At 50.9% G+C, this 24,078-nt stretch overlaps 1 protein-coding gene across 1 annotated transcript in view; it reads right to left on the bottom strand.

The window, feature by feature from the left end:
- parm1 (prostate androgen-regulated mucin-like protein 1) overlaps positions 1-23,876 on the bottom strand; it is a 41,315-nt gene extending 17,439 nt beyond the window's left edge. Inside the window, exon 1 of the mRNA XM_063045100.1 lies at positions 23,532-23,876. Within this exon, the coding sequence (XP_062901170.1) occupies positions 23,532-23,574 (43 nt within the window). The 5' untranslated portion in view covers positions 23,575-23,876. The remainder of the gene's footprint in view (positions 1-23,531) is intronic.
- Between the last annotated feature and the right edge of the window lie 202 nt (positions 23,877-24,078).

The following is a 24,078-nucleotide window of genomic DNA, read 5'->3' as shown; positions in this document are numbered from 1 at the left end:
ATTGCATTTGCTTGTGTTGAGTTCATGTTGCTCTAAACCTTTCCTATCAATGTACTTGTCTATGTAACTTTAAAATGTTGTTATTTTGCATGCCCCAACCACTTCCTTTGCGGGCTAGTCTCAAATATCCACCACCCTCCTGGTGAAAAAAGTTGCCTCTGGGTCCCTTTTAAATATTTCCCCTCTCTCCTTAAACCTATGCTCTTTAGTTTTTGATTGTCTTTCTCTGGGAAAAAAAGACTGTGTGTATTCACCCTATCTATGCCCCTCATGATTTATACACCTCTATAAAGTCACCCCTCAGTTTCTAACGTGCAAATGAATAAAAAAATTAGCCAGCCCATCCTCTCCTGATAACTCAGGCCTTTGAGTCCTGGCAATATATTCACATAAATCTTCTTTGCGCTCTTTCCGGTTTCATGCTGTCATGTCAAGCTTCGGTTCGGGCCCTTAAATTTTTGCTTTCTATTCATCTGAATTTCACTTCTAATGCAATGCAGATAAATAGAAATTTCTAAATTAAGGCAAAGGTTAATTTACCAAATAAAATCAAAAATGAGGGAAAAACACAAAAAAAGCCAGCAAAGGGGTATGCACAGGGACTGAAATTCAGACTACACAGAGTCATAACAGACCTTAAAAACAAAAACTCTGTTATAGACCAATTAAAACAAAGAGAAATAATTCACAAAAAGTTTAAAATGATGAGAACACAGGTGGCCTCAGGCCTCTGTCAGAAGACAGCAGAGGCCCCTCTCAGATCTGCTTCCAACTTCTGTGCTGCAATCCTGCGAGCGGAATTTCATTCCACAAACTGCTAACAGGTTTACAGAAACAGAACAGATGCAACCACACATGAATGGTTAAGAGTTGCAGTCAGATTTAAACCGTTATCGAAACAGAACTATTCAGCTAAGAGCAACCTGCTCATCAGACTCTGAAAACAAAGCAGACTTCTCACCCAGGTCGTTCCAAATAGTGTGATTATACTACATAACACACATTTAGCTAGTGCTACATCTCCAAGGTGCTGCCCACAGGAACTTACAAACAAAACTTGACAACAGGACAAGAGACTGAAGGCTAAAACAGAAGGATGGATTTTAAGGAATAACTTAAAAGATTTGTAAAGGTTTTGGCAAGGAACGCTGAATTTGGGATCTTGGCGGCTGAGAGAATAGTCCCTAATGTAGAAAGTGAAGGAAAACCGAGGACTTGGTGGAATGCAAATGTTTTGATACTTGCAGGACTGGAGGACACATCTCCAATCCTGCAGGAACTTCTGTGGTTGTAGACTTTCCAAGGAGAATCATATACAGTTTTGCTGTCCTCCTCCAAGGACTGATGATAAGATGGACTCCTGTCCACACAATCTGCACTGCACTTTCTCTGTAGCTGTTAGTTTTATTTTGTGTTCTGTTATTGTTTTACCTTGTTCTATTTCAATGCACTGTGTAATTTGATCTGTATGAAAAGCAGTGCAAGACAAAATTAATAAGCCAATTCCAAACTAACAAAGATTCGCAGTATCCCAGCTATGCCATCGTTATGCGGCTATCATCCAGCAGGAAGTAATGAAGCCTGACGGGCCACACCACTAGGATCAAGAATGACTACTTCCTTCCAACCATTTGATTGTAAAACCAACTGGCGCACCGCAGTTTAGCAGCACTATGACCACTTTGCACTGTAAAGTGTGAGTTTGTCTTTGTTCTATTTGTGTTTTCCTCTTGTAAAAATGTATAACCTGTTTTTCATTTGAATTATACTTAGCCGATCCCATGTGCATGTGATGCTACTGTGAACAAGATTTTCAGAGCACCTGTGCATACATGTAGTTGTGCTTGACATTAACATGTAGATAATTTCATGAAGAACCATAAACAATTCTGCTACTCTCACCCAAACAATGATGAGCTTGCCATACAGGCAGCACAGAGGGGACGCTGGGCTTGTAGAATGAAGAGGGCCTCTAATCTCGAGAGTCTGAAGGAATGAACGGAGGTCAAATGGTCAAATGGAAATTCACAAAACTCTTACAGAACAGGGTGGGTGTTTACCACTGAGTGAAGAAACTCTTCCTTATCTCAAGAGGGTGGTGAGCCTCTGGAATCCTCTACCCTGGCGGACTGGGGTGACCCAGTCCATAATGGTGAACCTTTGGAATCCTCTACCCTGGCAGGCTGCGGTGACCCAGTCCATAATGGTGAATCTTTGGAATCCACTACCCTGGCAGACTGCGGTGAACCAGTCCATAATGGTGAACCTTCGGAATCCTCTACCCTGGCGGACTGGGGTGACCCAATCCATAATGGTGAACCTTTGGAATCCTCTACCCTGGTGGACTGGGGTGACTCAGTCCATAATGGGGAACCTCTGGAATCCTCAACCCTGGCAGACTGCGGTGACCCAGTCCATAATGGTGAACCTTTGGAATTCTCTTCCCTGGCGGATTACAGGGACCCAGTCCATAATGGTGAACCTTTGGAATTCTCTTCCCTGGCAGACTGCGGTGATTCAGTCCATAATGGTGAACCTTTGGAATCCTCTACCCTGGTGGACTGCGGTGACTAAGTCCATAATGGTGAACCTTTGGAATTCTCTTCCCTGGCGGACTGGGGTGACCCAGTCTATAATGGTGAACCGTTGGAATCCTCTACCCTGGCGGACTGGGGTGACCCAGTCTATAATGGTGAACCGTTGGAATCCTCTACCCTGGCGGACTGCGGTGACCCAGACCATAATGCTGAACCTTTGGAATTCTCTACCCTGGCGGACTGGGGTGACCCAGTCCATAATGGTGAACCTTTGGAATCCTCTACCCTGGTGGACTGCGGTGACTCACTCCATAATGGTGAACCTCTGAAATCCTCTACCCTGGCGGACTGCGGTGACTCAGTCCATAATGGTGAACCTTCGGATTCCTCTACCCTGGCGGACTGGGGTGACTCAGTACATAATGGTGAAACTTTGGAATCCTCAACCCTGACGGACTGGGGTGATTCAGTCCATAATGGTGAACCTTTGGCATTCTCTACACTGGCGGACTGGGGTGATTCAATCCATAATGGTGAATCTTTGGAATCCTCTACCCTGGCAGACTGGGGTGATTCAGTCTATAATGATGAACCTCTGGAATCCTCTACCCTGGCGGACTAGGGTGACCTAGTCCATAATGGTGAACCTTTGGCATTCTCTACCCTGGCGGACTGGGGTGACTCAGTCCATAATGGTGAACCTTTGGAATCCACTACCCTGGTGGACAGCGGTAACCCAATCCATAATGGTGAACCTTTGGAATTCTCTTCCATGGCGGTATGCAGTGACCCAGTCCATAATGGTGAACCTTTGGCATTCTCTTCCCTGGCAGACTGCGGTGATTCAGTCCATAATGGTGAACCTTTGGAATCCTCTACCCTGGTGGACTGCGGTGACCAAGTCCATAATGGTGAACCTTTCGAATTCTCTTCCCTGGCGGACTGGGGTGACCCAGTCTATAATGGTGAACCTTAGGAATCCTCTACCCTGGCCGACTGCGGTGACCCAGTCCATAATGGTGAACCTTTGGAATTCTCTACCCTGGCGGACTGGGGTGACCCAGTCCATAATGGTGAACCTTTGGAATCATCTACCCTGATGGACTGCGGTGACTCAGTCCATAATGGTGAACCTCTGGAATCCTCTACCCTGGCGGACTGCGGTGACCATGTCCATAATGGTGAACCTTTGGAATTCTCTTCCCGGGCAGACTGCGGTGACCCAGTCTATAATGGTGAACCTTTGGAATCCGCTACCCTGGCGGACTGCGGTGACCCAGTCCATAATGGTGAACCTCTGGAATTCTCTTCCCTGGCAGACTGTGGTGACCCAGTCGTTAATGGTGAACCTTTGGAATCCTCTACCCTGGCGGACTGGGGTGACTCAGTCCATAATGGTGAACCTTTGGTATTCTCCACCCTGGCGGGCTGGGGTGACTCAGTCCATAATGGTGAACCTCTGGAATCCTCTACCATGGCGGACTGCGGTGACTCAGTCCATAATGGTGAACCTTCGGAATCCTCTACCCTGGCGGACTGGGGTGATTCAGTCCATAATGGTGAACCTTTGGCATTCTCTACCCTGGCAGACTGGGGTGACCCAGTCTATAATGATGAACCTCTGGAATCCTCTACCCTGGCGGACTAGGGTGACCAAGTCCATAATGGTGAACCTTTGGCATTCTCTAACCTGGCGGACTGGGGTGACTCAGTCCATAATGGTGAACTTTTGGAATCCTCTACCCTGGTGGACTGCGGTGACCCAGTCCATAATGGTGAACCTTTGGAATTCTCTTCCCTGGCGGATTGCAGTGACCCAGTCCATAATGGTGAACCTTTGGAATTCTCTTCCCTGGCGGATTGCAGTGACCCAGTCCATAATGGTGAACCTTTGGAATACTCTACCCTGGCGGACTAGGGTGACTCAGTGCATAATGGTGAACCTCTGGAATCCTCTACCCTGGCGGACTGGGGTGACTCAATCCATAATGGTGATCCTTTCGAATCCTCTACCCTGGCGGACTGGGGTGATTCAGTCCATAATGGTGAACCTTTGGCATTCTCTACCCTGGCAGACTGGGGTGACCCAGTCAATAATGATGCACCTCTGGAATCCTCTACCCTGGCGGACAAGGGTGACCTAGTCCATAATTGTGAACCTTTGGCATTCTCTTCCCTGGCAGACTGCGGTGATTCAGTCCATAATGGTGAACCTTTGGAATCCTCTACCCTGGCGGACTGGGGTGACTCAGTCCATAATGGTGAACCTTTGGAATACTCTACCGTGGTGGACTGGGGTGACCCAGTCCATAATGGTGAACCTCTGGAATCCTCTACCCTGGCGAACTAGTGTGACCTAGTCCATAATGGTGAACCTTTGGCATTCTCTACCCTGGCGGACTAGGGTGACTCAGTACATAATGGTAAACCTTTGGAATCCTCTACCCTGGTGGACTGCGGTGACCCAGTCCATAATGGTGAACCTTTGGCATTCTCTACCCTGGCAGACTGCGGTGACCCAGTCTATAATGATGAACCTCTGGAATCCTCTATCCTGGCGGACTAGGGTGACCATGTCCATAATGGTGAACCTTTGGAATCCTCTAACCTGGCGGACTGGGGTGATTCAGTCCATAATGGTGAACCTTTGGCATTCTCTACCCTGGCAGACTGGGGTAACTCAGTCCATAATGGTGAACCTTTGGAATCCTCTACCGTGGTGGACTAGGGTGACCCAGTCCATAATGGTGAACCTTTGGCATTCTCGACCCTGGCGGACTGGGGTGACTCAGTCCATAATGGTGAACCTTTGGAATCCTCTACCGTGGTGGACTAGGGTGACCCAATCCATAATGGTGAACCTTCGGAATCCTCTACACTGGCGTAATGGGGTGACTCAGTCCATAATGGTGAAACTTTGGAATCCTCTACCCTGGCGGACTGGGGTGATTCAGTCCATAATGGTGAACCTCTGGGAACCTCTACCCTGGCGGACTGCGGTGACTCAGTCCATAATAGTGAACCTTTGGAATCCTCTAACCTGGCGGACTGGGGTGATTCAGTCCATAATGGTGAACTTTTGGCATTCTCTACCCTGGCAGACTAGGGTGACCCAGTCTATAATGAAAAACCTCTGGAATTCTTTACCCTACGGACTAGGGTGACCTATCCATAATGGGGAACCTTTGGCATTCTATACCCTGGCGGACTAGGGTGACTCAGTCCATAATGGTGAACCTTTCGAATCCTCTACCCTGGTGAACTGCGGTGACCCAGTCCATAATGGTGAACCTTTGGAATTCTCTTCCCTGGCGGATTGCAGTGAACCAGTCCATAATGGTGAACCTTTGGAATTCTCTTCCCTGGCGGACTGCGGTGACCCAGTCCATAATGGTGAACCTCTGGAATCCTCTACCCTGGCGGACTAGGGTGACCATGTCCATAGTGGTGAACCTTTGGCATTCTCTACCCTGGCGGACTGGGGTGACTCAGTCCATAATGGTGAACCTCTGGAATCCTCTACCGTGGTGGACGAGGGTGACCCAGTCCATAATGGTGAACCTCAGGAATCCTCTACCCTGGCGGACTGCGGTGACTCAGTCCATAATGGTGAACCTTTGGAATCCTCTACCATGGCGGACTGGGGTGACTCAGTCCATAATGGTGAACCTTTCGAATCCTCTACCCTAGCGGACTGGGGTGATTCAGTCCATAATGGTGAACCTTTGGCATTCTCTACCCTGGCAGACTGGGGTGACCCAGTCTATAATGATGCACCTCTTGAATCCTCTACCCTGGCGGACTGGGGTGACCTAGTCCATAATGGTGAACCTTTGGCATTCTCTACCCTGGCGGACTGGGGTGATTCAGTCCATAATGGTGAACCTTTGGAATCACTACCCTGGCGGACTGGGGTGATTCAGTCCATAATGGTGAACCTTTGGCATTCTCTACCCTGGCGGACTGGGGTGACTCAGTCCATAATGGTGAACCTTTGGAATCCTCTACCCTGGTGGACTGCGGTGACCCAGTCCATAATGGTGAACCTTTGGAATTCTCTTCCCTGGCGGACTGCGGTGACTCAGTCCATAATGGTGAACCTTCGGAATCCTCTACCCTGGCGGACTGGGGTGACCCAGTCCATAATGGTGAATCTTTCGCATTCTCTTCCCTGGCAGACTGTGGTGACCCAGTCTATAATGGTGAACCTTTGGAATCCTCTACCCTGGCGGACTGGGGTGACTCAGTCCATAATGGTGAACCTTTGGAATCACTACCCTGGCGGACTGGGGTGATTCAGTCCATAATGGTGAACCTTTGGCATTCTCTACCCTGGCGGACTGGGGTGACCCAGTCCATAATGGTGAACCTTTGGAATCCTCTACCCTGGTGGACTGCGGTGACCCAGTCCATAATGGTGAACCTTTGGAATTCTCTTCCCTGGCGGACTGCGGTGACCCAGTCCATAATGGTGAATCTTTGGCATTCTCTTCCCTGGCAGACTGCGGTGATTCAGTCCATAATGGTGAACCTCTGGAATTCTCTTCCCTGGCAGACTGTGGTGACCCAGTCTATAATGGTGAACCTTTGGAATCCGCTACCCTGGCGCACTGGGGTGACTCAGTCTATAATGGTGAACCTTCGGAATCCTCTACCCTGGCGGACTGGGGTGATTGAGTCCATATTGGTGAACCTTTGGCATTCTCTACCCTGGCAGACTGGGGTGACCCAGTCTATAATGATGAACCTCTGGAATTCTTTACCCTGCGGACTAGGGTGACCTAGTCCATAATGGGGAACCTTTGGCATTCTCTACCCTGGCGGACTGGGGTGACTCAGTCCATAATGGTGAACCTTTGGAATCCTCTACCCTGGTGAACTGCGGTGACCCAGTCCATAATGGTGAACCTTTGGAATTCTCTTCCCTGGCGGATTGCAGTGAACCAGTCCATAATGGTGAACCTTCGGAATTCTCTTCCCTGGTGGACTGCGGTGACCCAGTCCATAATGGTGAACCTTTGGAATCCTTTACCCTGGCGGACTTGGGTGACCCAGTCCATAATGGTGAACATTTGGAATCCTCTAAACTGGTGGACTAGGGTGACCCATTCCATAATGGTGAACCTCTGGAATCCTTTACCCTGGCGGACTGCGGTGACTCAGTCCATAATGGTGAACCTTCGGAATCCTCTACCCTGGCGGACTGGGGTGTCCCAGTCCATAATGGTGAATCTTTCGCATTCTCTTCCCTGGCAGACTGTGGTGACCCAGTCTATAATGGTGAACCTTTGGAATCCTCTACCCTGGCGGACTGGGGTGACTCAGTCCATAATGGTGAACCTTTGGAATACTCTACCCTGGCGGACTGGGGTGACTCAGTCCATAATGGTGAACCTCTGGAATCCTCTACCCTGGCGGACTGCGGTGACTCAGTCCATCATGGTGAACCTTCGGAATCCTCGACCCTGGCGGACTGGGGTGATTGAGTCCATAATGGTGAACCCTTGGCATTCTCTACCCTGGCAGACTGGGGTGACCCAGTCTATAATGATGAACCTCTGGAATCCTCTACCCTGGCGGACTAGGGTGACCAAGTCCATAATGGTGAACCTTCGGAATCCTCTACCCTGGCAGACTGGGGTGACTCAGTCCATAATGGTGAAACTTTGGAATCCTCTACCCTGGCGGACTGGGGTGATTCAGTCCATAATGGTGAACATCTGGAATCCTCTATCCTGGCAGCCTGGGGTGATTCAGTCCATAATGGTGAACCTTTGGCATTCTCTACCCTGGCAGACTGGGGTGACCCAGTCTATAATGATGCACCTCTGGAATCCTCTACCCTGGCGGCCTAGGGTGACCTAGTCCATAATGGTGAACCTTTGGCATTCTCTACCCTGGCGGACTGGGGTGATTCAGTCCATAATGGTGAATCTTTGGAATCCACTAACCTGGCGGACTGGGGTGATTCAGTCCATAATGGTGAACCTTTGGAATCCTCTACCCTGGTGGACTGCGGTGACCCAGTCCATAATGGTGAACCTTTGGCATTCTCTACCCTGGCGGACTGGGGTGACTCAGTCCATAATGGTGAACCTTTGGAATCCTCTACCCTGGTGAACTGCGGTGACCCAGTCCATAATGGCAGACCTTTGGAATTCTCTTCCCTGTCGGATAGCAGTGAACCTGTCCATAATGGTGAACCTTTGGAATCCTTTACCCTGGCGGACTTGGGTGACCCAGTCCATAATGGTGAACCTTTGGAATCCTCTAATCTGGCGGACTGGGGTGATTCAGTCCAGAATGGTGAACCTCTGGAATCCTCTACCCTGGCGGACTGCGGTGACTCAGTCCATCATGGTGAACCTTCGGAATCCTCGACCCTGGCGGACTGGGGTGATTGAGTCCATAATGGTGAACCCTTGGCATTCTCTACCCTGGCAGACTGGGGTGACCCAGTCTATAATGATGAACCTCTGGAATCCTCTACCCTGGCGGACTAGGGTGACCAAGTCCATAATGGTGAACCTTTGGCATTCTCTACCCTGGCGGACTGGGGTGACTCAGTCCATAATGGTGAACCTCTGGAATCCTCTACCGTGGTGGACTGGGGTGATTCAGTCCATAATGGTGAACCTTTGGCATTCTCTACCCTGGCTTACTGGTGTAACTCAGTCCATAATGGTGAACCTTCGGAATCCTCTATCCTGGTGGACTGCGCTAACCCAGTCCATAATGGTAAACCTTTGGAATTCTCTTCCCTGGCGGATTGCAGTGACCCAGTCCAGAATGGTGAACCTTTGGATTTCTCTTCCATGGCGGACTGCGGTGACCCAGTCCATAATGGTGAATCTTTGGCATTCTCTTCCCTGGCAGACTGCGGTGATTCAGTCCATAATGGTGAACCTCTGTAATCCTCTACCCTGGCGGACTGGGGTGACTCAGTCCATAATGGTGAAACTTTGGCATTCTCTACCCTGGCAGACTGGGGTGACCCAGTCTATAATGATGCACCTCTGGAATCCTCTACCCTGGCGGACTAGGGTGACCTAGTCCATAATGGTTAACCTTTGGCATTCTCTACCCTGGCGGACTGGGGTGATTCAGTCCATAATGGTGAACCTTTGGCATTCTCTATCCTGGTGGACTGCGGTGACCCAGTCCATAATGGCAAACCTTTGGAATTCTCTTCCCTGTCGGATTGCAGTGAACCTGTCCATAATGGTGAACCTTTGGAATCCTCTACCCTGGTGGACTGCGGTGACCCAGTCCATAATGGTGAACCTTTGGCATTCTCTACCCTGGCGGACTGGGGTGACTCAGTCCATAATGGTGAACCTTCGGAATCCTCTACCCTGGTGAACTGCGGTGACCCAGTCCATAATGGCAGACCTTTGGAATTCTCTTCCCTGTCGGATAGCAGTGAACCTGTCCATAATGGTGAACCTTTGGAATCCTTTACCCTGGCGGACTTGGGTGACCCAGTCCATAATGGTGAACCTTTGGAATCCTCTAATCTGGCGGACTGGGGTGATTCAGTCCAGAATGGTGAACCTCTGGAATCCTCTACCCTGGCGGACTGCGGTGACTCAGTCCATCATGGTGAACCTTCGGAATCCTCGACCCTGGCGGACTGGGGTGATTGAGTCCATAATGGTGAACCTTTGGCATTCTCTACCCTGGCTTACTGGGGTAACTCAGTCCATAATGGTGAACCTTCGGAATCCTCTATCCTGGTGGACTGCGCTGACCCAGTCCATAATGGTGAACCTTTGGAATTCTCTTCCCTGGCGGATTGCAGTGACCCAGTCCATAATGGTGAACCTTTGGATTTCTCTTCCATGGCGGACTGCGGTGACCCAGTCCATAATGGTGAATCTTTGGCATTCTCTTCCCTGGCAGACTACGGTGATTCAGTCCGTAATGGTGAACCTTTGGAATCCTCTACCCTGGCGGACTGTGGTGACCCAGTCTATAATGGTGAACCTTTGGAATCCTCTATCCTGGCGGACTGGGGTGACTCAGTCCATAATGGTTAACCTTTGGAATACTCTACCCTGGCGGACTGGGGTGATTCAGTCCATAATGGTGAACCTTTGGCATTCTCTACCCTGGCGGACTAGGGTGACCAAGTCCATAATGGTGAACCTTTGGCATTCTCTACCCTGGCGGACTGGGGTGACTCAGTCCATAATGGTGAACATCTGGAATCCTCTACCCTGGCGGACGGGGGTGATTCAGTCCATAATGGTGAACCTTTGGCATTCTCTACCCTGGCGGACTGGGGTGATTCAGTCCATAATGGTGAACCTTTGGCATTCTCTATCCTGGTGGACTGCGGTGACCCAGTCCATAATGGTGAACCTTTGGAATTCTCTTCCCTGGCGAATTGCAGTGACCCAGTCCATAATGGTGAACCTTTGGATTTCTCTTCCATGGCGGACTGCGGTGACCCAGTCCATAATGGTGAATCTTTGGCATTCTCTTCCCTGGCAGACTGCGGTGATTCAGTCCATAATGGTGAACCTTTGGAATCCTCTACCCTGGTGGACTGCGGTGACCCAGTCCATAATGGTGAACCTTTGGAATTCTCTTCCCTGGCGGACTGTGGTGACCCAGTCTATAATGGTGAACCTTTGGAATCCTCTACCCTGGCGGACTGGGGTGACTCAGTCCATAATAGTTAACCTTTGGAATACTCTACCCTGGCGGACTGGGGTGACTCAGTCCATAATGGTGAACCTCTGGAATCCTCTACCCTGGCGGACTGTGGTGATTCAGTCCATAATGGTGAACCTCTGGCATTCTCTACCCTGGCGGACTGGGGTGACTCAGTCCATAATGGTGAACCTTTGGAATCCTCTACCCTGGTGAACTGCGGTGACCCAGTCCATAATGGCAAACCTTTGGAATTCTCTTCCCTGTCGGATTGCAGTGAACCTGTGCATAATGGTGAACCTTTGGAATCCTTTACCCTGGCGGACTTGGGTGACCCAGTCCATAATGGTGAACCTTTGGAATCCTCTAATCTAGCGGACTGGGGTGATTCAGTCCAGAATGGTGAACCTTCAGAATCCTCTACCCTGGCGGACTGGGGTGACTCAGTCCACAATGGTGAAACTTTGGAATCCTCTACCCTGGCGGACTGGGGTGACCCAGTGTATAATGATGAACCTCTGGAATCCTCTACCCTGGCGGACTAGGGTTACCTAGTCCATAATGGTGAACCATTGGCATTCTCTACCCTCGCGGACTGGGGTGACTCAGTCCATAATGGTGAACCTTTGGAATCCTCTACCCTGGTGGACTGCGGTGACCCAGTCCATAATGGTGAACCTTTGGAATTCTCTTCCCTGGCGGATTGCAGTGACCCAGTCCATAATGGTCAACCTTTGCAATTCTCTTCCCTGGCGGACTGCAGTGACCCAGTCCATAATGGTCAACCTTTGCAATTCTCTTCCCTGGCGGACTGCGGTGACCCAGTCCATAATGGTGAATCTTTCGCATTCTCTACCCTGGCAGACTGGGGTGACCCAGTCTATAATGATGAACCTCTGGAATCCTTTACCCTGGTGGACTAGGGTGACCTAGTGCATAATGGGGAACCTTTGTCATTCTCTACCCTGGCGGACTGGGGTGACTCAGTCCATAATGGTGAACCTTTGGAATCCTCTACCCTCGTGAACTGCGGTGACCCAGTCTATAATGGTGAACCTTTGGAATTCTCTTCCCTGGCGGATTGCAGTGAACCAGTCCATAATGGTGAACCTTTGGAATTCTCTTCCCTGGCGGACTGCGGTGACCCAGTCCATAATGGTGAACCTTTGGAATTCTCTACCCTGGCGGACTGGGGTGATTCAGTCCATAATGGTGAACCTTTGGCATGCTCTACCCTGGCGGACTGGGGTAACTCAGTCCATAATGGTGAACCTTTGGAATCCTCTACCCTGGTGGACTGCGGTGACCCAGTCCATAAGGGTGAACCTTTGGAATTCTCTACCCTGGCAGACTGCGGTGACCCAGTCCATAATGGTGAACCTTTGGAATCCTTTACCGTGGAGGACTGGGGTGACCCAGTCCATAATGATGAACCTTTGGAATCCTCTACCCTGGCGGACTGGGGTGATTCAGTCCATAATGGTGAACCTCTGGAATCCTCTACCCTGGCGGACTGGGGTGACTCAGTCCATAATGGTGAACCTTTGGAATTCTCTTCCCTGGTGGATTGCAGTAATCCAGTCCATAATGGTGAATCTTTGGAATTCTCTACCCTGGCGGACTGGGGTGATTCAGTCCATAATGGTGAACCTTTGGAATCCTCTACCCTGGCGGACTGGGGTGATTTAGTCCATAATGGTGAACCTTTGGAATCCACTACCCTGGCGGAATGCGGTGACTCAGTCCATAATGGTGAACCTTTGGCATGCTCTACCCTGGCGGACTGGGGTGATTCAGTCCATAATGGTGAACCTCTGTAATCCTCCACCCTGGCGGACTGTGATGACCGAGTCCATAATGGTGAACCTTTGGAATCCTCTACCCTGGAGGACAGGGGGAACTCAGTCCATAATGGTGAACCTTTGGAATCCTCTACCCTGGCGGACTGGGGTGATTCAGTCCATAATGGTGAACCTCTGTAATCCTCCACCCTGGCGGACTGTGATGACCGAGTCCATAATGGTGAACCTTTGGAATCCTCTACCCTGGCGGACTGGCGTGATTCAGTCCATAATGGTGAACCTTTGCAATCCTCAACCCTGGTGGACTGCGGTGACCCAGTCCATAATGGTGAACTTCTGGAACTCTCCTACCTGGCAGACTGTGGTGACCCAGTCTATAATGGTGAACCTTTGGAATCCTCTACCCTGGCGGACTGGAGTGATTCAGTCCATAATGGTGAACCTTTGGCATTCTCTACCCTGGCAGACTGGGGTGACTCAGTCCATAATGGTGAACCTCTGGAATCCTCTACCATGGCGGACTGCGGTGACTCAGTCCATAATGGTGAACCTTTGGAATCCTCTACCCTGGCGGACTGGGGTGATTCAGTCCATAATGGTGAACCTTTGGAATCCTCTACCGTGGCGGACTGGGGTGATTCAGTTCATAATGGTGAACCTTTCGCATTCTCTACCGTGGCAGACTGGGGTGACCCAGTCTATAATGATGAACCTCTGGAATCCCCTACCCTGGTGGTCTAGGGTGACCAAGTCCATAATGGTGAACCTTTGGCATTCTCTACCGTGGTGGACTAGGGTGACCCAGTCCATGATGGTGAACCTCTGGAATCCTCTACCCTGGCGGACTGCGGTGACTCAGTCCATAATGGTGAACCTTCGGAATACTCTCCCATGGCGGACTGGGTGACTCAGTCAATAATGGTAAAACTTTGGAATCCTCTACCCTGGCGGACTGGGGTGATTTAGTCCATAATGGTGAACCTCTGGAATCTACTACCCTGGCGGAATGCGGTGAATCAGTCCATAATGGTGAACCTTTGGAATCCTCTACCCTGGCGGACTGGGGTGATTCAGTCCATAATGGTGAACCTTTGGAATCCTCTACCCTGGCGGACTGGGGTGATTCAGTCCATAGTGGTGAACCTTTGGCATTCTGTACCCTGGCAGACTGGGGTGACCCAGTCTATAATGATGAACCTCTGGAATCCTCTACCCTGGCGGATTAGGGTGACCAAGTCCATAATGGTGAACCTCTGGAATCCTCTACCCTGGCGGACTGGGGTGATTCAGTCCATAAAGGTGAACCTTTGGAATTCTCTTCCCTGGCGGACTGCAGTGACCCAGTCCATAATGGTGAACCTTTGGAATCCTTTATCCTGGCGGACTGGGGTGACCCAGTCAAGAATGGTGAACCTTTGGAATCCTCTACCCTGGCAGACTGCGGTGACCCAGTCCATAATGGTGAACCTTTGGAATCCTTTACCCTGGCACACTGGGGTGACCCAGTCCATAATGGTGAACCTTTGGAATCCTTTACCCTGGCGGACTGGGGTGACCCAGACCATAATGGTGAACCTTTGGAATCCTTTACCGTGGTGGACTGGGGTGACCCAGTCCATAATGGTGAACCTTTGGAATCCTCCACCCTGGCGGACTGGGGTGATTCAGTCCATAATGGTGAACCTTTGGAATCCTGTGCCCTGGCGGACTGCGGTGACACAGTCCATAATTGTGAACCTTTGGAATCCTCGACCCGGCGGACTGGGGTGACTCAGTCCATAATTGTGAACCTTTGGAATCCTCTACCCTGGCGGACTGGGGTGACTCAGTCCATAATTGTGAACCTTTGGAATCCTCTACACTGGCGGGCTGGGGTGATTCAGTCCATAATGGTGAACCTTTGGAATCCTCTATCCTGGCGGACTGGGGTGATTCAGTCCATAATGGTGAACCTTTGGCATTCTCTACCCTGACAGACTGGGGTGACCCAGTCTATAATGATGAACCTCTGGAAACCTCTACCCTGGCGGACTAGGGTGACCTAGTCCATAATGGTGAACCTTTGGCATTCTCTACCCTGGCGGACTCGGGTGACTCAGTGCATAATAGTGAACCTTTGGAATCCTCTACCCTCGTGGACTGCGGTGACCCAGTCCATAATGGTGAACCTTTGGAATTCTCTTCCCTGGCGGATTACAGTGACCCAGTCCATAATGGTGAACCTTTGGAATTCTCTACCCTGGTGGACTAGGGCGACCTAGTCCATAATGGTGAACCTCTGGAATCCTCTACCCTGGCGGACGGCGGTGACTCAGTCCATAATGGTGAACCTTCGGAATCCTCTACCCTGGCGGACTGGGGTGACTCAGTCCATAATGCTGAACCTTTGGAATCCTCTACCCTGGCGGACTGGGGTGATTGAGTTCATAATGGTGAACCTTTGGCATTCTCTACCCTGGCAGACTGGGGTGACCCAGTCTATAATGATGAACCTCTGGAATCCTCTACCCTGGCGGACGAGGGTGACCAAGTCCATAATGGTGAACCTTTGGCATTCTCTACCCTGACAGACTGGGGTGACCCAGTCTATAATGATGAACCTCTGGAAACCTCTACCCTGGCGGACTAGGGTGACCTAGTCCATAATGGTGAACCTTTGGCATTCTCTACCCTGGCGGACTCGGGTGACTCAGTGCATAATAGTGAACCTTTGGAATCCTCTACCCTCGTGGACTGCGGTGACCCAGTCCATAATGGTGAACCTTTGGAATTCTCTTCCCTGGCGGATTACAGTGACCCAGTCCATAATGGTGAACCTTTGGAATTCTCTACCCTGGTGGACTAGGGCGACCTAGTCCATAATGGTGAACCTCTGGAATCCTCTACCCTGGCGGACGGCGGTGACTCAGTCCATAATGGTGAACCTTCGGAATCCTCTACGCTGGCGGACTGGGGTGATTCAGTCCATAATGCTGAACCTTTGGAATCCTCTACCCTGGCGGACTGGGGTGATTGAGTTCATAATGGTGAACCTTTGGCATTCTCTACCCTGGCAGACTGGGGTGACCCAGTCTATAATGATGAACCTCTGGAATCCTCTACCCTGGCGGACGAGGGTGACCAAGTCCATAATGGTGAACCTTTCGCATTGTCTACCCTGGCGGACTGGGGTGACTCAGTCCATAATGGTGAACCTCTGGAATCCTCTACCGTGGTGGACTAGGATGACCCAGTCCATAATGGTGAACCTCTGGAATCCTCTACCCTGGCGGACTGCGGTGACTCAGTTCATAATGGTGAACATTCGGAATCCTCTACCCTGGCGGACTGGGGTGACTCAGTCCATAATGGTGAAACTTTGGAAACCTCTACCGTGGTGGACTAGGATGACCCAGTCCATAATGGTGAACCTTTGGCATTCTCTACCATGGCGGACTCGGATGACTCAGTCCATAATAGTGAACCTTTGGAATCCTCTACCCTGGTGGACTGCAGTGACCCAGTCCATAATGGTGAACCTTTGGAATTCTCTTCCCTGGCGGATTGCAGTGACCCAGTCCAGAATGGTGAACCTTTGGAATCCTCTACCCTGGCAGACTGCGGTGACCCAGTCCATAATGGTGAACCTTTGGAATCCTTTACCCTGGCGCACTGGGGTGACCCAGTCCATAATGGTGAACCTTTGGAATCCTTTACCCTGGTGGACTGGGGTGACCCAGTCCATAATGGTGAACCTTTGGAATCCTCTACCCTGGCGGACTGGGGTGATTCAGTCCATAATGGTGAACCTTTGGAATCCTCTATCCTGGCGGACTGGGGTGATTCAGTCCATAATGGTGAATCTTTGGCATTCTCTACCCTGGCAAACTGGGGTGACCCAGTCTATAATGATGAACCTCTGGAAACCTCTACCCTGGCGGACTAGGGTGACCTAGTCCATAATGGTGAACCTTTGGCATTCTCTACCCTGGCGGACTCGGGTGACTCAGTCCATAATAGTGAACCTTTGGAATCCTCTACCCTGGCGGACTCGGGTGAACCAGTCCATAATAGTGAACCTTTGGAATCCTCTACCCTGGTGGACTGCAGTGACCCAGTCCATAATGGTGAACCTTTGGAATTCTCTTCCCTGGCGGATTGCAGTGACCCAGTCCAGAATGGTGAACCTTTGGAATCCTCTACCCTGGCAGACTGCGGTGACCCAGTCCATAATGGTGAACCTTTGGAATCCTTTACCCTGGCGCACTGGGGTGACCCAGTCCATAATGGTGAACCTTTGGAATCCTTTACCCTGGCGGACTGGGGTGACCCAGACCATAATGGTGAACCTTTGGAATCCTTTACCGTGGAGGACTGGGGTGACCCAGTCCATAATGGTGAACCTTTGGAATCCTCTACCCTGGCGGACTGGGGTGATTCAGTCCATAATGGTGAACCTTTGGAATCCTGTGCCCTGGCGGACTGCGGTGACTCAGTCCATAATTGTGAACCTTTGGAATCCTCGACCCTGGCGGACTGGGGTGACTCAGTCCATAATTGTGAACCTTTGGAATCCTCTACCCTGGCGGACTGGGGTGACTCAGTCCATAATTGTGAACCTTTGGAATCCTCTACCCTGGCGGACTGGGGTGATTCAGTCCATAATGGTGAACCTTTGGAATCCTCTATCCTGGCGGACTGGGGTGATTCAGTCCATAATGGTGAACCTTTGGCATTCTCTACCCTGACAGACTGGGGTGACCCAGTCTATAATGATGAACCTCTGGAAACCTCTACCCTGGCGGACTAGGGTGACCTAGTCCATAATGGTGAACCTTTGGCATTCTCTACCCTGGCGGACTCGGGTGACTCAGTGCATAATAGTGAACCTTTGGAATCCTCTACCCTCGTGGACTGCGGTGACCCAGTCCATAATGGTGAACCTTTGGAATTCTCTTCCCTGGCGGATTACAGTGACCCAGTCCATAATGGTGAACCTTTGGAATTCTCTACCCTGGTGGACTAGGGCGACCTAGTCCATAATGGTGAACCTTTGGAATACTCTACCCTGGCGGACTGGGGTGACTCAGTCCATAATGGTGAACCTCTGGAATCCTCTACCCTGGCGGACTGCGGTGACTCAGTCCATAATGGTGAACCTTTGGAATACTCTACCCTGGCGGACTGGGGTGACTCAGTCCATAATGGTGAACCTCTGGAATCCTCTACCCTGGCGGACGGCGGTGACTCAGTCCATAATGGTGAACCTTCGGAATCCTCTACGCTGGCGGACTGGGGTGATTCAGTCCATAATGCTGAACCTTTGGAATCCTCTACCCTGGCGGACTGGGGTGATTGAGTTCATAATGGTGAACCTTTGGCATTCTCTACCCTGGCAGACTGGGGTGACCCAGTCTATAATGATGAACCTCTGGAATCCTCCACCCTGGCGGACGAGGGTGACCAAGTCCATAATAGTGAACCTTTCGCATTGTCTACCCTGGCGGACTGGGGTGACTCAGTCCATAATGGTGAACCTCTGGAATCCTCTACCGTGGTGGACTAGGATGACCCAGTCCATAATGGTGAACCTCTGGAATCCTCTACCCTGGCGGACTGCGGTGACTCAGTTCAGAATGGTGAACCTTCGGAATCCTCTACCCTGGCGGACTGGGGTGACTCAGTCCATAATGGTGAAACTTTGGAAACCTCTACCGTGGTGGACGAGGATGACCCAGTCCATAATGGTGAACCTCTGGAATCCTCTACCCTGTCGGACAGCGGTGACTCAGTCCATAATGGTGAACATTTGGAATCCTCTACCCTGGTGGACTGCGGTGACCCAGTCCATAATGGTGAACCTTTGGAATTCTCTTCCCTGGTGGATTGTAGTAACCCAGTCCATAATGGTGAACCTTTGGAATTCTCTACCCTGGCGGACTGGGGTGATTCAGTCCATAATGGTGAACCTTTGGCATTCTCTACCCTGGCGGACTGGGGTAACTCAGTCCATAATGGTGAACCTTTGGAATCGTCTACCCTGGTGGACTGCGGTGACCCAGTCCATAATGGTGAACCTTTGGAATTCTCTTCGCTGGTGGATTGCAGTAACCCAGTCCATAATGGCGAACCTTTGGAATTCTCTACCCTGGCGGACTGCGGTGACCCAGTCCATAATGGTGAACCTTTGGAATCCTTTACCCTGGCGGACTGGGGTGACCCAGTCCATAATGATGAACCTTTGGAATCCTCTACCCTGGCGGACTGGGGTGATTCAGTCCATAATGGTGAACCTCTGGAATCCTCTACCCTGGCGGAATGCTGTGACTCAGTCCATAATGGTGAACCTTTGGAATCCTCTAACCTGGCGGACTGGGGTGATTCAGTCCATAATGTTGAACCTTTGGCATTCTCTACATGGCGGACAGGGGTGACTCAGTCCATAATAGTGAACATTTGGAATCCTGTACCTTGGTGGACTGCGGTGACCCGGTCCATAATGGTGAACCTTTCGAATCCTCTACCCTGGCGGACTGGAGTGTTTCAGTCCATAATGGTGAACCTTTGGCATTCTCTACGCTGGCGGGCTGGGGTGACCTAGTCCATAATGGTGAACCTTTGGAATTCACTACCCTGGTGGACTGAGATGACCCAGTCCATAATGGTGAACCTTTGGAATCATCTTCCCTGGCGGACTGGGTTGACACAGTGCATAATGGTGAACCTTTGGAATTCTCTTCCCTGGCGGACTGGGGTGACCCAGTCCATAATGGTGAACCTCTGGAATTCTCTACCCTGGAGGACTGGGGGAACTCAGTCCATAATGGTGAACCTTTGGAATCCTCTACCCTGGCGGACTGGGGTGATTCAGTCCATAATGGTGAACCTCTGCAATCCTCCACCCTGGCGGACTGGGATGACCGAGTCCATAATGGTGAACCTTTGGAATCCTCTACCCTGGCGGACTGGCGTGATTCAGTCCATAATGGTGAACCTTTGGAATTCTCTTCCCTGGCGGACTGTGGTGACCCTGTCTATAATGGTGAACCTTTGGAATCCTCTACCCTGGCGGACTGCGGTAACCCAGTCCATAATGGTGAACCTCTGGAATTCTCTTCCCTGGCAGACTGTGGTGACCCAGTCTATAATGGTGAACCTTTGGAATCCTCTACCCTGGCGGACTGCGGTGACTCAGTCCAGAATGGTGAACCTTTGGAATCCTCTACCTTGGCGGACTGGGGTGATTCAGTCCATAATGGTGAACCTTTCGCATTCTCTACCGTGGCAGACTGGGGTGATACAGTCTATAATGATGAACCTCTGGAATCCTCTACCCTGGTGGTCTTGGGTGACCAAGTCCATAATGGTGAACCTTTGGCATTCTGTACCGTGGTGGACTAGGGTGACCCAGTCCATAATGGTGAACCTCTGGAATCCTCTACCCTGGCGGACTGCGGTGAGTCAGCCCATAATGGTGAACCTTCGGAATCCTCTACCCTGGAGGACTGGGTGACTCAGTCAATAATGGTGAAACTTTGGAATCCTCTACCCTGGCGGACTGGGGTTATTTAGTCCATAATGGTGAACCTCTGGAATCCACTACCCTGGCGGAATGCGGTGACTCAGTCCATAATGGTGAACCTCTGGAATTCTCTACCCTGGCAGACTGGGGTGACCCAGTCCATAATGGTGAACCTTTGGAATCCTCTACCCTGGCGGACTGGGGTGATTCAGTCCATAATGGTGAACCTTTGGAATCCTGTGCCCTGGCGGACTGGGGTGATTCAGTCCATAATGGTGAACCTTTGGAATCCTCTGTCCTGGCGGACTGGGGTGATTCTGCCCATAATGGTGAACCTTTGGCATTCTCTGCCCTGGCAGACTGGGGTGACCCAGTCTATAATGATGAACCTCTGGAAACCTCTACCCTGGCGGACTAGGGTGACCTAGTCCATAATGGTGAACCTTTGGCATTCTCTACCCTAGCGGACTCGGATGACTCAGTCCATAATAGTGAACCTTTGGAATTCTCTACCCTGGTGGACTGCAGTGACCCAGTCCATAATGGTGAACCTTTGGAATTCTCTTCCCTGGCGGATTGCAGTGACCCAGTCCAGAATGGTGAACCTTTGGAATCCTCTACCCTGGCAGACTGCGGTGACCCAGTCCATAATGGTGAACCTTTGGAATCCTTTACCCTGGCGCACTGGGGTGACCCAGTCCATAATGGTGAACCTTTGGAATCCTTTACCCTGGTGGACTGGGGTGACCCAGTCCATAATGGTGAACCTTTGGAATCCTCTACCCTGGCGGACTGGGGTGATTCAGTCCATAATGGTGAACCTTTGGAATCCTCTATCCTGGCGGACTGGGGTGATTCAGTCCATAATGGTGAACCTTTGGCATTCTCTACCCTGGCAAACTGGGGTGACCCAGTCTATAATGATGAACCTCTGGAAACCTCTACCCTGGCGGACTAGGGTGACCTAGTCCATAATGGTGAACCTTTGGCATTCTCTACCCTGGCGGACTCGGGTGACTCAGTCCATAATAGTGAACCTTTGGAATCCTCTACCCTGGCGGACTCGGGTGAACCAGTCCATAATAGTGAACCTTTGGAATCCTCTACCCTGGTGGACTGCAGTGACCCAGTCCATAATGGTGAACCTTTGGAATTCTCTTCCCTGGCGGATTGCAGTGACCCAGTCCAGAATGGTGAACCTTTGGAATCCTCTACCCTGGCAGACTGCGGTGACCCAGTCCATAATGGTGAACCTTTGGAATCCTTTACCCTGGCGCACTGGGGTGACCCAGTCCATAATGGTGAACCTTTGGAATCCTTTACCCTGGCGGACTGGGGTGACCCAGTCCATAATGGTGAACCTTTGGAATCCTTTACCCTGGCGGACAGGGGTGATTCAGTCCATAATGGTGAACCTTTGGAATCCTCTACCCTGGTGGACTGCGGTGACTCAGTCCATAATGGTGAACCTTTGGAATCCTCTACCCTGGCGGACTGGGGTGATTCAGTCGATAATGGTGAACCTTTGGAATCCTCTATCCTGGCGGACTGGGGTGATTCAGTCCATAATGGTGAACCTTTGGCATTCTCTACCCTGGCAGACTGGGGTGACCCAGTCTATAATGATGAACCTCTGGAAACCTCTACCCTCGCGGACTAGGGTGACCTAGTCCATAATGGTGAACCTTTGGCATTCTGTACCCTGGCGGACTCGGGTGACTCAGTCCATAATAGTGAACCTTTGGAATCCTCTACCCTGGTGGACTGCGGTGAACCAGTCCATAATGGCGAACCTTTGGAATTCTCTTCCCTGGCGGATTGCAGTGACCCAGTCCATAATGGTGAACCTTTGGAATTCTCTACCCTGGTGGACTAGGGTGACCTAGTCCATAATGGTGAACCTTTGGCATTCTCTACCCTGGTAGACTGGGGTGACTCAGTCCATAGGAACAGTACTAGGCCATTCTGCCCAATGAGTCTACTCTGCCATGCTGATTTATTTTCCCTCTTAACCCCATTCTCTCACCTTCTCCCCATAACCATTGAGAGCCTTACCATGAAGAACCTATTCAACCCTGTTTTAAGCTTCAGCCATAAATTTCTGGCAATTAGAGGGGTCAAGGAATATTTAACCATGTGGGTAGGTAGATCAGTGGTGTTTTTTTCTTTAATGGTTGTCTTGAGAAACAGATGGTCAATATTTACCCTCTTGTCTGTTGATAACATCTCTACACATCTGTGGATGTATGTATCACATATCTACATAAGTATTACCTAAATTTCACTCTCCCCCTCTCAGCTGTTTCATGATCCAGTTCATCTTCCTTGTTTAGGCAGATCACATAATTCCCCACCCACCTTTGTTCCATGTGATATTTGGCAATCCCTCAACTTAACCCTCACTGTCATTGCAATTGCTATAGTGAAGGGAAATTCAAGTCTTCGTTTCTGCCCCACCTTCAGTGCACATGTGCCCACACACTCAGTGATATGTGCTTACGCTGCACACATGTACCTGCACCACATCCTCACCACACATTGACGCACACCCGGTAACCGTCTACACCCTCACACTCACACTCACTTACCACACTGCACACATGCCTTCACTGCCAAAACACACTCACACTCATTCACCTATGCCGACTAACCAAAACACACTCAGCCACACCACTCAACTGCACCAATTCACACACACACACTCTCTCTCTCTCTCTCTCTCCCTCTCTCACACACACACTCTCTCTCACACACACACACTCTCTCTCTCTCTCTCACACACACACACACACTCTCTCTCTCTCTCACACTCTCTCTCTCTCTCTCTCTCTCTCACACTCTCTCTCTCTCTCTCTCTCTCTCCCTCTCTCACACACACACTCTCTCTCACACACACACACTCTCTCTCTCTCTCACACACACACACTCTCTCTCACACACACACACACACTCTCTCTCTCTCTCTCTCTCTCTCTCTCTCACACACACACACACTCACTCCCATCCCGCCTTTCACCGGAGCAATGAACTCACCTGCTATCAGCAGCAAAGTGGCCAGACAGACGTTGCGGAGCATTGCGGCGGTTGGTGTAGATTTGGCCTCAGAACCTGGGATCGATTCCTGTCACTCAGTCGGAACCAACTTGTTCGGGTCAGGGGAACCGGGCCGCCGTCTGTGGGATCCAGCGATGGACCGTGCCGTCTGCGGGATCAGGAGGGGGACTGTGCCCTGTGCCGGATCAGGAGGGATGACCGTGCCGTCTGCGGATCAGGCGGGGACACTGCCCTGTGCGGGATCAGGAGGGATGACCGTGCCGCTTCGGCTCTCAGTGTCTCTGTCCCTCCCGCCGCTGACCGACTCCCCCCAACGACGGAGCACCGCCTCCGAGCGGGCGGGGCTGAGCAGATCCGACACACCCACACCAACGCTTTCACTTTCACTGAAACGAAAGTAAAGCCGGCAGCCGGGTCCGGTGATAAGCCAGGTTATAAACCAATGCACCAGCTCCGGGAGTCTCGAAACACTGCGGATGTGTGATCCAGAACCTTCTGGAAGCTCCGCCGGGTTACCGGTGAGGAT

This window comes from Mobula hypostoma, chromosome 4 (assembly GCF_963921235.1).
Source record: "Mobula hypostoma chromosome 4, sMobHyp1.1, whole genome shotgun sequence".
Classification (NCBI taxonomy): Eukaryota; Metazoa; Chordata; class Chondrichthyes; order Myliobatiformes; family Myliobatidae; genus Mobula; species Mobula hypostoma.
Note: the sequence above shows the minus strand (reverse complement) of the source record. Positions and strands in the feature narration are given on the sequence as shown.